Here is a 15608-nt window from a genome sequence, read left to right as displayed (position 1 = left end):
GTTTTTTTTTTTTCCTGTTTTAAATCCCCAAAGTTTACTTGCTAAGCTCCTTGGAGTGCTCTGGCACTTTATTACTCAAAAGAAAGGAAACATTCTCTTTCTGCCTAGCAAGTCTTAAAATATTATTATGCCGTAAGAATTAGTCTGCTTTCTGTTTAAAGGGTTTCTACACTCGTATTTTTTTTAAAAAAAAGCACTGATTAAGTAATAAATTACTTTGAGCACTATCTTTCCTATCTGTCTTGTGTCCAATCTGCTAAAACAAAATTCTACTTATACACAAAAAAAAAAACAACAAAATAAACAAAAAACCACATGGAACAGAGCAGCACAACCCCTGGATCTTGTAGACATGCCAGATATGAGCTCAGTGAAACTTAGGTCCTCCCCATATTCTCTTTTACACTTTGCCAATTCAGGTTACAACAAAAAAATATGTATTTTGTGACATATTTTTGTAAAATATTAGGAATCATCACAAGAAATTTTCCACTGTGGTTTGTAAACAGATTGCTCCACTTGCAGTAAGTTGCTCAATCGGTAACAAAAAAATTATCACAACATATGCTCATGCTTAGATTGCAAACTCACAAATATTACCATATAGATTGCAAAGACCAAAGACTCAAGTCAAAGAGCAATCTTAGGTATGTCTTTTAAAGGCAATGTTCAAATGTCCTCTTCCCAAGGAACTGAAAAGTCCAAGCTGCAGTGAATGGTTAGCAAAGGGATAAGACATCTTAAAGATAAAATTGTGTTTTCCAAGTAAACAGTATTACCAGAATTCTATGGTTGTGGAAGACATGGACATTAAATGCGTGAGAGTTTAAAAAAAAATAAGATTTTAAAAGTCAACTGGATTCTTTTAAAAGGTTGGGAGGTTTATAATATAACTGTATATTACCACCCTCCCTAAGTCAGTTAATGCTTTTGGATGAACTTTGAGGAACAAAAAAAAACCCAACAAACCATGAGAGAAGTCAGTAGCTCTAAACTGTTACTTTCAGATACCTTAATTTTTCACAAAACAAGGGTGCTTTCTGCAGAAAGAGTAGATAAGGATAGCTCTCCAAGAGCTCTGATGGTATCATATGGTATTTTTGTTTTATGACACTTTCACTTCAATTGAGGCACTTTAAACTTCCTCTTGTGATTAGCTGCTTTGTCCTCCACTGAGAGTGAAGTTCAGATTTGTGTTTAGCTCACATCTTTCTTGGAGTTTTCTTGGAGCATCTTACATATTCCTATGGATTGCTCATGTGCCTGCAAATACTGTCGCAATATGGAGTTGAGGGATTTTTTTCCTGTTTTTGACAGAGCATCACATTAAAAAAAAAAAACCAGTATTAATGTTAACAAGTCCACACAGTGGCTGAGTCGCGTAGACGAGCTGACTTTTGGAAGTGAGATGTACTCAAAACACTGGCTATCCTTCAATCTAACTGTTTCATTCATTAAGCACACCAAACATTACAATTCTGGAAGTTTAAAATGTTTAGCTTCCCTTGTATATTCATGTGCTGTGCAAAATTTTCAGATCCAGAACTATCTACTCATATTAACACGGAGTAAATTTCAGTCTGCTTCTTTATCAAATTGAGCAGGCTCAGATACAATGAAGAACCAGCAATACCTTCCATTTAAAAGTGATGGCCAAACATGACCTTTAAAGGTTAGGAAGATCAGTCTAATAATTACACTTCACTACCAGTAAGACAGCAGTTTCACTAAAACTTGAGCACGTAAACTCATGAAAATTAAAAAGTAATTAATAAAAAGGGTGGGGGAGGTGGTGTGGTGACTACTCGTGTTTTGTGTGCATTTTTGCATCCATCAATGTATATTCAGTCACACACACACACAAGGAAAAAATATAATGCAACTCTTAACTGAATTCCAGTCCAGTTGACCTTTAAATCAATGTTACACAGAATGAAAAGCTGTCCTTATAGAACTTCTTTGCTATACCTTTGCTCACTGAAAAAGTTTTTTTGTGGACTTGACCACTGACAAAAAGCTATATGCTAACCAACAATATTTAACTCGAAATCTAAATGCTAGACTATCTGTAGCCAACACAAGAAGTGAAGCAATTCTACCTCTCCACCCAAAAGACCTCCTCTGTGAGGCTGCAAACAATGAACAGAGAGCTGTTTAGACACCAAAAGACAAGATATACCATTGGTTTACAATGGTTCAAACGAAAAGCATCAACTACTTTATCTCCTGTGGCTGTTAAACTTCTGCAAGGCTGAAAGGCAAGAATGTTTAGTTTCCTAGCACATGAAACAACTCTAGTATTTAAGCAGAATGGAAAAAGGGAGAAAGAAGAGATTGGGGGGGAGGGGCACAGGGAGAGATATTTCAAACATTCAGTTTCTGCATTACCCATCAGTGCTGCACAAGTGTCAACATAAACACATTACATGCTTTAATTACATTAACATTGTAATTACAGTAACATTACAGAAAATGAATTAGCAATAAGAAATATCCTTCATTTTACATGCAACTTGATTTTTTAAACTAAAAATTATTTTAAATATAATATAAACAGGAGTGTTTTTAAACCAACGCACTAGATTTTAAGCAGCACACGCACTCCATGTGAAAAATACAGTTCTACCAGTTCCATCCTTTTCACATTAAGATAAACTATATTTGTAAATGCAAGCTGTGTGTGCACAACAAATACAGAATATGAACCATTCCTCCTAGAATTTCAAGAATTTAAATGCCAAATCTATTTTAAAAATAGAGTATATTCCTTACGGAGACAACAGGGATTCCCTAAGTGGAAAAAAAAATAAAAAAGAAAAAACACACAGTGGGGAGAAAATGTCATATCCATTTTCAAATGTGCCACTGATGTCTTGACAGTGATATGCTCTGCAAAAGCCTACCAGAAGTTATACATGTGAGACCATACTTTGGATGTTTTCTAGAACATTTTCTCTACTATGGAGGTATTCTATTACAAATTCTCCTATGGATCACAAAACAAATTAAGCAAGGCAATGCACACTATGAGTACCTCAGGTGCAAGATGACAAACGTGCAGATGTAAATTGCAAGCTGGTTCACCATTACCAGTAGCAAACTGGTCTGAGAGCAAATCCCACACCCCATACAGCAATGAAGCTATAATGCCTGTAACATTACAAGTGAAGATACTATAACCTGAATTTACAAATGTATTCTTTAAAGCTCCCATTTCCATATGCTTTTCATTTTGCAAATTTGAACTGTTTGAGATGATAATTTTCCTGTGATGTGCATCTGCCCAACGCTCTTTGGGGGCAAACCCATTATGTCCAAGTCTCAACCCTCTCTTGCTACTCATCCAACAACTCTTCTGGAAAGCAACCACCCCTCTAGTAGCAGGTCAGATGAGGAGATATCTTCCCATCAGTTTGCTGGGACAGTGGTAGACTACTGCGGATTTAAAGATTACAACTCCTGCAACAACTTGTGTGCATGTATCTCAGGGCAGTCTGAAAGTGGCAGGGGGGAATACCAAGAACTGGCTTTTTGCTTATCAAACTGATTTGAAGGAGTACCGGTACTAACAACTCATTAATTGTTTAAAAGAAGCGGGTGAAATTGCACATTTGAACTGTGAATACTGGGGAGGATGAACTTTAGTGTGGCTGGACCAGAGAGATTTCTCTGAACAATTTTTCCTGCATTTTGTAGGCCTTGCTTGACATGACTTTAGAAGTTGCAAGAGGTGTAATGTTTACACTTATAAGCTGTGTGAAAATATGCAATGTTTATACTTGTTAGCTGTGCGTTTATAATTATAAGGTATGTGAAAATAGTATGTTTACAGTAAGAAAGCCTTAAGAAACTGGAGATAATGAGACACCTGTAGATCTCGGGAAAACTCCTAAAGGCAGATCAATAGAAGGGACTTTGCATGCCAAGTATGATTTCAGGCCGTGTGGATAGGGCACTAGGTCCAATAAACTGAAAGCATGGGACGCGTGCAAAGACTGAGCTATCCAATCGCCTAGTTGTGAGCATGTACCCAGAACAAACTAAACTGCATAAGAGTTAACTCATTTAAATAAAAAATTGGACATTTTGCTGATCAAATTGGTCTCTGAGTAATCTGGCCGTGCCTCTCCGCTGATACTTTAGTAACAGGAAATGCAAGACAGAGCTTTAGAGTTTGCCTTGTTGGTGACTCTTCCAAAGCACCAAGGAGTGTGGTTTTAAATGGATAATTATGTCAGAAGAAAGCCTAAAAGCCAAGATGAGGTTTCTTTCAAGAAGTACAGCATGCACAAAGCACTTTCAATGTGTCTCTGTAAGAAAAGATCAACTCATCTGTGAATTACGCAGACAGCTGTAAGAATCTTTCTAATATGATACCACAAAGAGCATGAGGAGTCCTATAGCTAAGTGCTCTTTAAAGCTTTGAGCAGACCACACTGAAAGCGATCTGTCCTCCAAATCTGCAACTGTGTAGTAATCATAATCAATGGAAAATTATTTACTGTAAGCATAATGAAGTGGGCAGGTGTGGTAGTTTGGTCTAGGCCTTCCTTGGTGACCAGTTTGTAACCAAGGAAGGGCCCAGATTTACCCAGTATTCCCTAAGATTTTTATGTAAATCAGACTATAAGAAGAAAGGAGGAAAGGCCTTCGCTCTCTTTCCTTCTGGTGGCTTGGAGGTGCAGGTTTCCTGCTGTTGAGTCTGTTGTGTTGGGGAGCGAGGCCTGGTAAGGCCTTGTCGACCTTGGGAGACGGAGGTTGCTGGCAGTCGTTCCAGTGTGACTCTCTGTTGTCCCAAGGAGAGTAGTAAGATAGTTTTTGAGCCAATTCTTTTAGTTGCTAGATATTGAGCTACTAATCGGGATATATATATATATTTTATTTTGGTTTTGTTCCTTTTCCCTTCCCCCTTTCCTTTCCCTTGTGAAATTATATATATATATTTCAATTGTATATAACTGTAACATAAGTGTAAATATATTTATATATATTGCTTTAGCTGCCTCTCTCTTGTTTCGGTTTTCTTGGTTGTTTTTTCCCTCTTCTCCCTGAGGTTTGGGGGGAAGGGGGACTTCTTGTGCTAAGGTTTGGAGACTTGGCAGGGAGTCAGCTTCAAATCATATCAGCAGGACAAAACTAAAACTTGCAAAGTCTCTTTACAAGCTCAGAAGGAAGTCAGAACTACTGCACTGAGACTGGCTGAAACACAAGAGAACCACCTCAACCGTGCTATTGACAGGCAATAAAATCGCTGAAATCTACATCTCTATGCTACTGAACATGATGCTATTGTATTTCAGTGTAACTGAATTACAGAAAAAAACAAACACAATGGTTATAAAGATTTACAGGATGCCACAAAGACAAATCTATATGAAACAGAGCACATTGTCCTTAAAAATATTCCCATTGTTATTGACACAAAATGAACAAGACTTGCACTATCCCTAAGTCATCTCTCGAACCGCAGCAGGAGTAATGAGAAGCCATTTTACCAATGCAGATACCAGTCATCTTAAGCCAGTACACTAATAAAATTAGGAAAACATGCACAAATTCTTACATACCTGATCTACTAATCCTGTCAATTCTGTCCATGCTAGAAGCAGAGATTCTGATTCGAGGGCTACTCTGATTAGAGGATTCAGAGCCTCCATCAGCAAAAGAGTCTTCAAATGCAAAAAGTATTTCTTTCACACATTTGTGACAGACATTGTGCTGGCATGGAAGGATCAGTGGATGGGTAAACAACTCCTTGCATGCTGGGCAGATAAGCTCTCTTTCGATACCCTTAATGGCAACCTTCATGATAGAAAGAGGGAGAAACAAGTGTAAGCGCAGGAAAACATGAGCCATTAAGATTTATGGCACTGCTCTGTCACCAAAATTCCATCTCTGTAGAATAAATTCACCCAGTTTTATCTGGTTTGAGGCACTTCTCTGGCTAAAAATGCAAACAAATCTCAATTAACATTTATGAAAGCACTGACAGTGTTCATTTCAACTCAAGTGAGCACTGCCACTAGGCAAACTCAGTTCATCTTTAGGTCATGTCTGCATTGCAGGGGAGGAAAGGAGGGGAGTAGTCTTAATTCCACTCAAGGACCTAGTGGAATGAGTGCAACCATACTTCTTAACAATAGGAGTCCATATGTTTAGCTTGCTTGCTCGCTTTCCAGGAAGGGAGAAAAAAAAAAAGAAATGATACTAAGTGTCAGATACTCAGTACTGGTTAAACAACAGGCTTTCCTCACGTGTAATTCACATTTAAGGGCCGCAACTATTAGGATTATAGTTCTGAGTGTGGAACATCATTTATTTATTTGCTTATGCGTTTATTTACGTCCTTATCTGCCGCACAAAGATCCGCTCGTGGATAGGTGCAGCTCTTCAGTAATTCCGTGGCCCCCACGGTTCCCCTTGGCCCCGCGCCCCGCTAAGCATCAGGTGTCAGCGGGTGCAGGCACCGCCAGCCCAGCCCAGCGCCGCTCCCCGCGCCAGGGCCGCCGCCGCTCCGCCCGGGCTCCCTGCGGGACCGCTTCCCCCGGGAGCGCTTCTCCCGGGAGCGCTTCCCCCGCGCCCCGTCGGAAGGGCTCCGAGCGAGCCCTGCGCGCCGTCCCAGCTCCGCGGGGCTGCCGCCGGCGCCGCTCCCAGCTGGGCGGGCACGAAGCTGTCGGCGCACACCCATGAGGACGGACAGACGGACAGACAGACAACCTCCAGCCCCCCGCACCTCAAGCGGAGGGACGACGCACCCCGCCCCGGCGGCCGCGCTCCGCCGGTTCCCCCCGAGCTCACCGCGCTCTCCGGACGATCGCCCTCCATTCCGGTGCCTCCTCCTCCGCCGCCGGCTCCGGCGGGCTCCGTCAGCCCGGGCGGGCGGCCGGGACGCGGACGGAGAGCGCCCACGGCAGCGCCCGGCGCAAAATGGCGAGCGAGGAGCGGGCGCGGCTCGGGCGCGGGGCAGCGCGGGCGGGGCGGGGCGGCCGCGCCCGCGGCAGCCGCCGCAGAGCGGAGCTGTCCAGCCGCTCCCGTCGCTCCGGTCCCCGCGGGAGCCGCCGGTTTCGTGGCTATTGTTTTGGTTCTTATCTTTCGCCGAGCGGCACCGGAAATGCCGCCCGTCCCGGCGGCCAGGAGTATCGAGTGCTCTCCCGCTCAGCCCCTGCCCTTGATAGCCTCCCTTGGTGCCCGTGTCAAGGAATCAATGAGCCGTAGAACGCTTTCGGTTGCAAGGGACCTTAAAGAGCACAGAATCAATTAGTTTGGAAAAGACCTCTGAGATCATAGACTCCAACCTATGAGTGAACACTATATCAGCCAGAACATGGCACAAAGTGACATATCTAGTCTTTTATTAAACATCTCCAGGGACAGTGACTCTGCCATCTCCCTGGGCAGCCCATTCCAATGTCTAATCACCCCTTGTGAGAAGAAATTCTTCCTAATGTCCAGCCTAATCCTTCCTTGGTACAGCTTAAGACCGTGTCCTCTCTTCCTGATCATCTCACTCCAGCCCTCCGCTATGGGCAGGGATAACTTCCACTAGACCAGGTTGCTCAGCCCCCCCATTCAACCTGGCCTTGAACACTTCCAGGGAGGGGGCATCTACAGCTTCTCCGCACAACCTATGCCAGTGCCTCACCACCTCACCACTACTGAAGAATTTCTTCCTAGTATCAAATCTAAACCTGTTATCTTTAAGTTTGAAGTCATTCCCCTTTTTACACTCTCTGCCCACTTAAAAACTCACTCTCTCTCTTTTTCATAAGCCGCCGAAGTATTGAAAGGCCACAGTGAGTTTACCATTGAGCCTCCTCTTTTCTGTCCTGCGCAGTCCCAACTCTCTTAGCCTGTTTTCACAGGAGAGGTGCTCCAGCCCCCTCATCATTTTTGTGACCTTCCTTTGGACTTCTTCCAACAGGTCCATGTCTTCTTGTGCTGAGGACCCCAGAGCTGGACACAGTACTCCATATGGGGTCTCATTAAAGCAGAGCAGCAGGGAATAATCAGATCCCTCACCCTGCTGTTTTGATGCAGCCCAGGATAATTGGCTTTCTGGGCTGTCAGTGCACACAATGTTGGCTCATGTCCAACTTTTCATTCAGAAGAACTTTTCCACAGGGCTGATCTCAGTGACTTCTTTTCCCTGTTTGCACTTGGACTTGTTGAACTTCATGAGATTCTCCTGGGCCTCAGTCTGTCCAGGTCCCCATGGATTGCATCCCTTCCTTCTTTTGTGTCAACTGCATGACTCAGCTTCATGTCATCTGCAAACTTGCTGAGACTGTGTTCGATCTTGCTGTCTGTGTCACTGATAAAGATATTGAAGAGCACTGATCCCAAGACAGAGCCTTGAGGGACACCACTCATCACTGGCCTTCCCCTGGACACAGAGCCATTGACCACAACTCTCTGGCTGCATCCATCCAGCCAATTCCTTATCTGCCAAATAGTCCACTGCCCAGGCTGCCTCATATCTTAATCTTTTTAATGAGCTGAACTGCACTGGTGAGCACCAGCTTCAGTAACCCTTCTCCTCTGGCTGCTTTTTCTAACATTTGCACCAGGAACTTGTCCTCAATGCACTCCAGGAATCTCCTGGACTGCTTACAGCCAGCCGTATTGCTTTCCCAGCAGACATCTGGGTGGTTGAAACCCCCCAACAGGATGAGAGTCCGTGAGCACAATGTAACTGAACCGAAGCAAAAAGTCCTAACCAATAGACTCCACCTGATCATACAGTCTGCAGTAGACCCCAACCACAAGATGCCCTTTGCTGGCCTGGTCATTGATTTTTAGCCATAAACTTGCTCATGGTAGTTTCTCAGAGGCAGCTCTTCACAGTCTATCCATATTAGAAAGGTGTGTGGCTTTCTTTGGGAAGAACACCACCACCTTACATGCGGCGTGGGAAAGGCAGCTGGACTGTACACTTTAAGGGTGCAGGAGGCACACACCAGGCAGCTTTTGTGGCAGCCAGGATGAAAAAGAGGTGGGGAAGTGGTTATGACTGTCAGCATCCCCTACTCTCCACTTACAGTGTATTTCCATTGGAAAAGGGATAGTAAATACCCTTTTCACCATCTGCCAGAACAAACAAAAATACTTTTAAATCTCCAACATCTCTGGGTTTTGGGAAGGGTGTGGACACCACCATTGCAGATGCGATAGTTAATATAGCATTAAGCTAAGGGATAAAAAAAAAGGAAACTTGGAATGAAAGCATACACTGTATGTACATTACACAACGGAAGGAGGTTTAGTTAATTAAAACAGATGAAGCCTGAGCTGTGTGAATGATGAAATGTTGTCCATTTGACAAACCCTAAACTTGACCTACTTGCCTATTTAAAAAACAAACATCAGGATAATAAGTTCATTTTCCCTCAAAATTACCCTTCCTATGAGTCAATAAAACAAACATACTTGAAATGTCTTACTTGGGTATTATTTACACCGGGTTTTTGGTGGCCAGAACATGAAATTCAAAGGGAAAATTCCACTCAGAAATCATGAAGGTGGGTGATTTTTTGCATGTCCAGTACTACAAAGAAGAACTTTCTACAGAAGACTTACAATGTTTCACATTTACTTTAGAAACCACCCTCATAAAAATAGAGAGTACTGTGCTTGAAATTGTTCTGATAGTGCCAGTAAATGGACAGTATGCATATTCAAATTGAAACATGTCACTTAACTGAGAAGGGGGGAGAACGGGTTGGTAAGGCTGTGGGTTGTCAGTCTTCCAACTACATTTTGACTAATGATTTGCAAGCCTCTGAATCATTATCTTTATATTATTTACTATTCTTTAACCACCTCTACTCTCCCCAAATGATGCTACAGGCAGGTTTTAAGGTTGCAGCTCTTTATAAGCCCTTTTCTACAACAGCACACTACCCATTGCTGACACTGGACGTCATTGATTTGGGGCCAGATAAACGATCAACTGCAGATTACAACAAAGACCCCTTGGCTGCCTTTGAAACAGTAGGAAGAAATGTTGTCTTAGGTGGCAGAGCAAGGCAAATCATTTTACTTTCATTTCAGAGGTGGAAGTACCAGCACAGGGGGGTGTTACTGGTGTGGCCAAACCTGGAGCACACATTTTCCTCCTGTCCTCCCACAGCCTTCACGTGGGCTACAGTGCCAGCTACTGTTAATGCCAGGACTTGTGAGTGATTCTTTTTTCAATCCCTTAATAGATCATTAAGGTATTATCTTGTTTGTGTGCCTGTTTGCTCTGGCTTCAGGGTATTTTACAGCAGGATTGTAATTACCACCTCCATCACATTCAGATATTACATGGGTGAAAATGTCCTTGAAGGCCTCCAAAGGTCAAAACTTCCCCTTCTGCACTCACACCTTTTTAGTAGCCTCTGCCAGCCTAGGACTACTAAATTTGCAGTGTCAAAATTTGCATTAGCTTTATGGTACTGAGAAGAAAACACAGCAGTTAGGAATCACTGATACATTAAAAAGATAAGAGCAGAAATCAGTGTCAGAAAAAGCTCCTGTCCTTTGCCTCTGCAGAAGGGGTTCGTAAGACCAACATTGCCACAGAGCTTGGACCTACTCTTCTGCTTTGCTTTCAGCTAAAGGCACGTTTCAATTGGACATCTGTTCTGCTCTCAAGGGACTCCTTTTGCATGGAATAATGTCTGGGAAGTGTCAAAATAGTTCTAACACATCCTTCAGGAGGCAGGGTCTGACCAAGCGTTATGGCGTGCCTTGCATTCACAAGACAGAAGAAGATAGAAACTGGAATGGGTAGGGATTGCCATCTTATTTTCCCTCCTCCCTCAGATTAAAAGTGGTTGTTAATTTAATAATTATTATGCAACAGTCTCCCAAGTGCTCATCCCCATTAACTATCAGTATAATTTCAAGAAGGACGCAACACTGGTTTTCAACAAGCTGTAAAAATCCCATACTTGTTAAGCAGTGCAGTTGCAATCCTACTGCGTGAAGCAAGACAAGCCTGTCCCAAGGCACCAGGGAGGTTCTGCCAACGCCTTCCCTGCCTTCAGTAGTCAGATCCTCAGACCAAAGCTTTTCAAGATATTTATTTTCATTCTGCTTTTGCAACCATGGCTCAAGACTCAGTCAGTTTCCTGATGGTCTGCACTCCTCTGACTGAAGAATAGAGTCAATGCATCACAGTAGAGATATGAAGGATGAAGATGGATTTTCTTTCCTGAGCTAACATGACTGACTTGGGGATCAATCACAGACACTTTTCTCTCTGTGCAATGTAAGTATTTACTTCCAGGATGGATGCAGAGGGGTTTTAGCCTGCATCCCACTCTCTGCAAATTGTCAATGATACAGTTTGCTTCTCCACTTAGTCCTGAAAAGTCGAACCTCATGAAGATGACTCCTATCCAGAGGATTTTCCCAGTTATCCCAAGATCTATTTTTAGCTCAGCAATAAGACAGGAGTTTGTGTTGTCTGAGAGAAATGTGCCTGTTTTGGCTCAGAAATACAGGCTTAACTTTGTCTTTGCAATGGTTACCCTTCAACCGTGTGACCCTGAACAGCCAGCAAGGATCTATAGACCTCGGGTGTTTTAAAGTTATCATGACTTGAGAATTTCTTGTTGTAGAACAAAAGTATCAGTCCCTACTCCTTTGATTCAGGATTGTTTATCTTCTCTGCGAAGATGTCCTACAGGCCCATAACCCTCAAGTTTGGATGGGATTCCTAACAGATCCCATAACCTGATCAGCTGAACTGAACAAGTTTTGAAGGTCCCACATGGCACTGCTATGCACAGAGCACTGAGTCAGTAAAGACTATGCTCATCGCACTGTCAGAATATTGGGGCTGCAATCAGCTTTAGGTAGGATTTGTAACGAGAACATCTCAAAGTATGCTAAGTTGGCTCAGAATATCTTTACTTTTTCACTTACTGCCATATGTACAGTACTCTGCTTCATGTCCAGGACACCTGGAAAGCAGTACTTGCGGGAGACCCAAGGAGCAGCTACAGGCAGCAGTCCACACAGAGGACTCTGCCCTTTCCCTTCACACATTGTAATCACTTGCCAAGCAAGTGAAAAAATTGTAATGAAAAAGCTTTACAAAAATACATGATATTCAAATCAAAATAACTTCCAGCTCTGAATTAGGAGAGTCAGACCTGTGAAGAAATGGCTACTGTTAAGTAGAAAGGAAGTGTAAAGGTTACTCTCAAAAGGATTTCGAATATAAAATATTTACATTTTAAAAAAATAATAAAATCAAATTTACAGGAAGACCAGTCACAGACTACATTTCTGACACCATAAAGGTATTACATGAAAAATAAGGACAGTACACATGGAGCACATGGGGAGCCTTCTCTTCTTCACTTCAGATTGTAGATACCCCTGTCACAGAGGACAGGGTTGTCAGCTCTCCCTTGCCATGTCATATCCCATGCATTTGTACATGCTTCAGGGAACCAGCTACGGGAATGATGAGGACATGTCTAAGATGTGGAAACACACCTTTGTCACACAGCCTGACTAACTCAGCTAAGTAACTGTGATTAAAAGCTGTGAAGACAGGCAAATTGGATTCCGATTGCTCTTGACTGCTGGGTTTCAAACTCAGATCCCTCTGTGGTATCTAACTTAATATTGTTACTTGAAATTGAACTCCAAGTTATCTTTACGTGCTCTTTCACCAAAGTCGTCTTTTTGTGCAAATACCTTTCACAATATATACACAGTCTGGTATGCTGTAAATCAATACTCTGTAAATTCAATAATTCACTCTTAAAGGTGAGGTCCTCCTCATAGGCACCCAAACCCCAAAGAAGTGCTTTTCTACACATAAGCAAGAAATACGTAAAGCCTTATCTTCTTCAACATGAGGAACAGATCTCCAGTTCCGCTGAGTCAGGCAGCCCAGAGCAACCTGCCAGCCCTCACTACTAAATTATGCTGTATTTCCTTTCTCCAGCTTCTCATGTGGTTTGGATTTGGACCCCTATATGCTCTATCCCTTAATTTCATCCCGACAAAAGCTGAAATGCTACCACAACAGAATTTTCCATCAGTCTTTATATGAGCCAGGCTGAAGAAAGGGACAGAAATCAGTGTCACCTGCTGGTTCCAGGTGGAGAACATGCAGAATTTCGAATGTTCTTAAAATCATCTTTATATATTTCTCATGTTCACATCATGTGGGGTTTAGGGCTTGTTTCTAGTAGTGTCTGTGGGTATGTGTGTGTTTTGACTACTGCAAAAGTCAACTTACAGGGAGGAAGTTGGGGGTTGGACAGGGTAGATGGGGGGTTAGAAGAAGCCTAAGACTGTGTCTGGAATATTACATCATTTTGAGATGGTTGAGTGTTCATCCTTGCTGTTGTTTGAGTTGATACTTCAGAGTCCTGAAAAAAGGTCATATAATCTCCTTCTGCCCCAGTGCTTCCGATACAAAATGTAGTCAGTTGTTAATCTATCTCACGGGGTATTTTGGAGTTCTAAGATGCTTCTGTGACATTTGTGACAGGTGCCTTGGAGGCCCAGAATATCTCAAACATTGTGGATATATAACAGATGTTGTGGATATATGCATTACACAAGGACTGTTTTATTGGGACTAAAAGTGCTACATGAACCTTTCTGTTCTAGGTACAACATGCAAGTCGTGTATGTGAAAGAGACTCACAGAGGAATAATTAGTATAGATCATTAATAGAGACAATAGGTTTTTGAAGTGACATTCCCCGGGGAAAAGTGGTGTATAACGATTTGCCCTGTTTGAGAGGCCTGACAGAGGCTGCAAGCTAAGTGGAAAAACATCATGCTTGCCAAAAGATGTCACATGCCCAGGGGTCTAAGAGCTGATGCATCGTACCTGTTGGGACCCATCGGGACCCTACATATGGAGAGCTGAGTGTGCAAGTGTAAAGTATTCTTTACTGATCCTGTTGTTCTGATAGTTCTTTGTTCAGTGAAAGACAAGATGCTTAGTAGTTAACTCAGAGCACGTTAATGCTTCCAGGTTTTATGGTAAAAATTTTATGGATGTAGGGGAATGGGAAAGGGAAAACTGGAGTTCTGGAACTTCTAAGCAACAACACCCTGGCCTCAAGCAAATATAGTTTACCATACAGAAGAGTCCTTTTGTAGGCATGATTTATGTAATCTGAGAAAGCAGTTTAATTATCCCAACAGAACACCTCCAAGCTGCTGGTTAACATCAATAAATTACAAAGTGGATGTAATCTAAAACCCTGGTATGAGGGGAAAAAAATGCAAAAGGCAAATGTGGAGAGCAAGAGGTCTCAGAGCTCGGCATTGGAGAGGGTCAAGCAGTGACCGCCACTATGGAAAGTCTGTGAAGGTCACAAAGCTGATACTGCTCCTCTTTTCTTTGAGTACATCAAGTGTCTGTGATGATGGGACTTGGCAATATTTTTTTCATGTATACACAACAGCACTGTTTGTGATTAACTTGCATATTTCGTACTACTGTGCTAACTCTGCTACCAAGCCATATGCTCTTCCAGAGGGTGTATGATTAAAGCACAAACTGTTTAACTGTGGGAAAAGAGACACACATAGCACACCATTACAGGCTATGGTAGTTTCTGGCCTGAAACCCTTTATGATTTTGTTTATTGTGTAAAATGAACAGTAACAAGACTTGTTCATCTGAATTTTCCTTTAATGCCACAGGCATGGTTACTCCTGGGCAAGGAGAATAAAATTATACAGGAAGCGCTTCATTCACCTGCTCTAAAGGTTCATCCAGAATTTTAGAAGAGGGAGGGAGAAGAGGGAGGAGGAGAAAGACATGCACAAAGAACAGGCTGTAAAGGCAGCCTTTGGAGATATGCTAGAAAGTCACCAGGATGCATTTGAAACAATCTTTCCAATAGCACCATTGTTTGCTACACTTGTTTTTAAGTTTAGAAATATTGTGACTGCTTCAGTGTTTTGAAACCCACTGTGGCGGAGTCTTTGGGGCTCCCGGGTTTTCATATATACCAGCAGTTCACAAGTACAAAAAGTTAGATTCCCTCCTTTTTTCAACAAAAGACACGTGCAAGTCTTCCTCAAAACACTTGCCAACTCTGATCATTTCCTCAGAGAGACACTTCAGCGTTGCTCGCAGCCAGTTGCTCACAGCAGAATCCAGCAGGGACAGGGGTGCACCGGCCGACGCAACCCACATCCCTGAGCTGGCAGACCGCCGCACGCGGAGCAGGGGCAGGGCTGTGAAGGCGCTGGATGCCCAACTGTGCTGTGCTGAGGGACACTTCGCGTTGAAATTTAATTATTTTCTTTTAAATTTTTTACCCCACAGCTTCGGAAGCATGTGGCAAATATAAGTCGAGCCTCCGAAGTACATTAGCTCTAAAGACGAGTCATTCATCCCCTCAACCTCCCTCCAAAAAGCCCCCCCAAAAAAAACATTTCAGGAGGGAACCCGCTCTCCCCTCGTGCTGTGCTCTCCTCCCCGCGCGCTGTCCCGGGGATGCCGAACCACGCTCCGTCCTTACCCTGTCCCGCTTCAGCAGTTCCAAGATGTAGGAGAACCGGCTGCTGTCCGCTGCCACCTCCATGGTCCGGCAGCCGTGCCGCGGGATCACGCCGCCCCTCCGGTCCCC

General features: G+C 43.0%; 1 protein-coding gene across 4 annotated transcripts in view; it reads right to left on the bottom strand.

Annotated features, from left to right (window-relative positions):
• Positions 1-15608, bottom strand: part of TRIM36 (tripartite motif containing 36) — a 31709-nt gene extending 16101 nt beyond the window's left edge. For 2 of the 4 annotated variants that reach the window (XM_027652615.1, XM_027652618.1), the window contains exons 1-2: positions 15501-15605; positions 5568-5802 (exon numbers count right to left, since the gene is read on the bottom strand). In XM_027652615.1, coding sequence (XP_027508416.1) covers positions 5568-5802; positions 15501-15563 — 298 coding nt within the window. In that variant the 5' untranslated portion in view covers positions 15564-15605. Of the gene's footprint in view, positions 1-5567; positions 5803-6798; positions 6851-15500 lie in introns of those variants that run through there. The other 2 variants (XM_027652617.1, XM_027652619.1) reach the window with 2 other exon arrangements.

The sequence above is a fragment of the Corapipo altera genome, unplaced genomic scaffold, assembly GCF_003945725.1.
Source record: "Corapipo altera isolate COAL_440 unplaced genomic scaffold, ASM394572v1 61286, whole genome shotgun sequence".
In the NCBI taxonomy this organism is placed as follows: domain Eukaryota; kingdom Metazoa; phylum Chordata; class Aves; order Passeriformes; family Pipridae; genus Corapipo; species Corapipo altera.
This window is presented reverse-complemented; position numbering and strand designations above follow the sequence as displayed.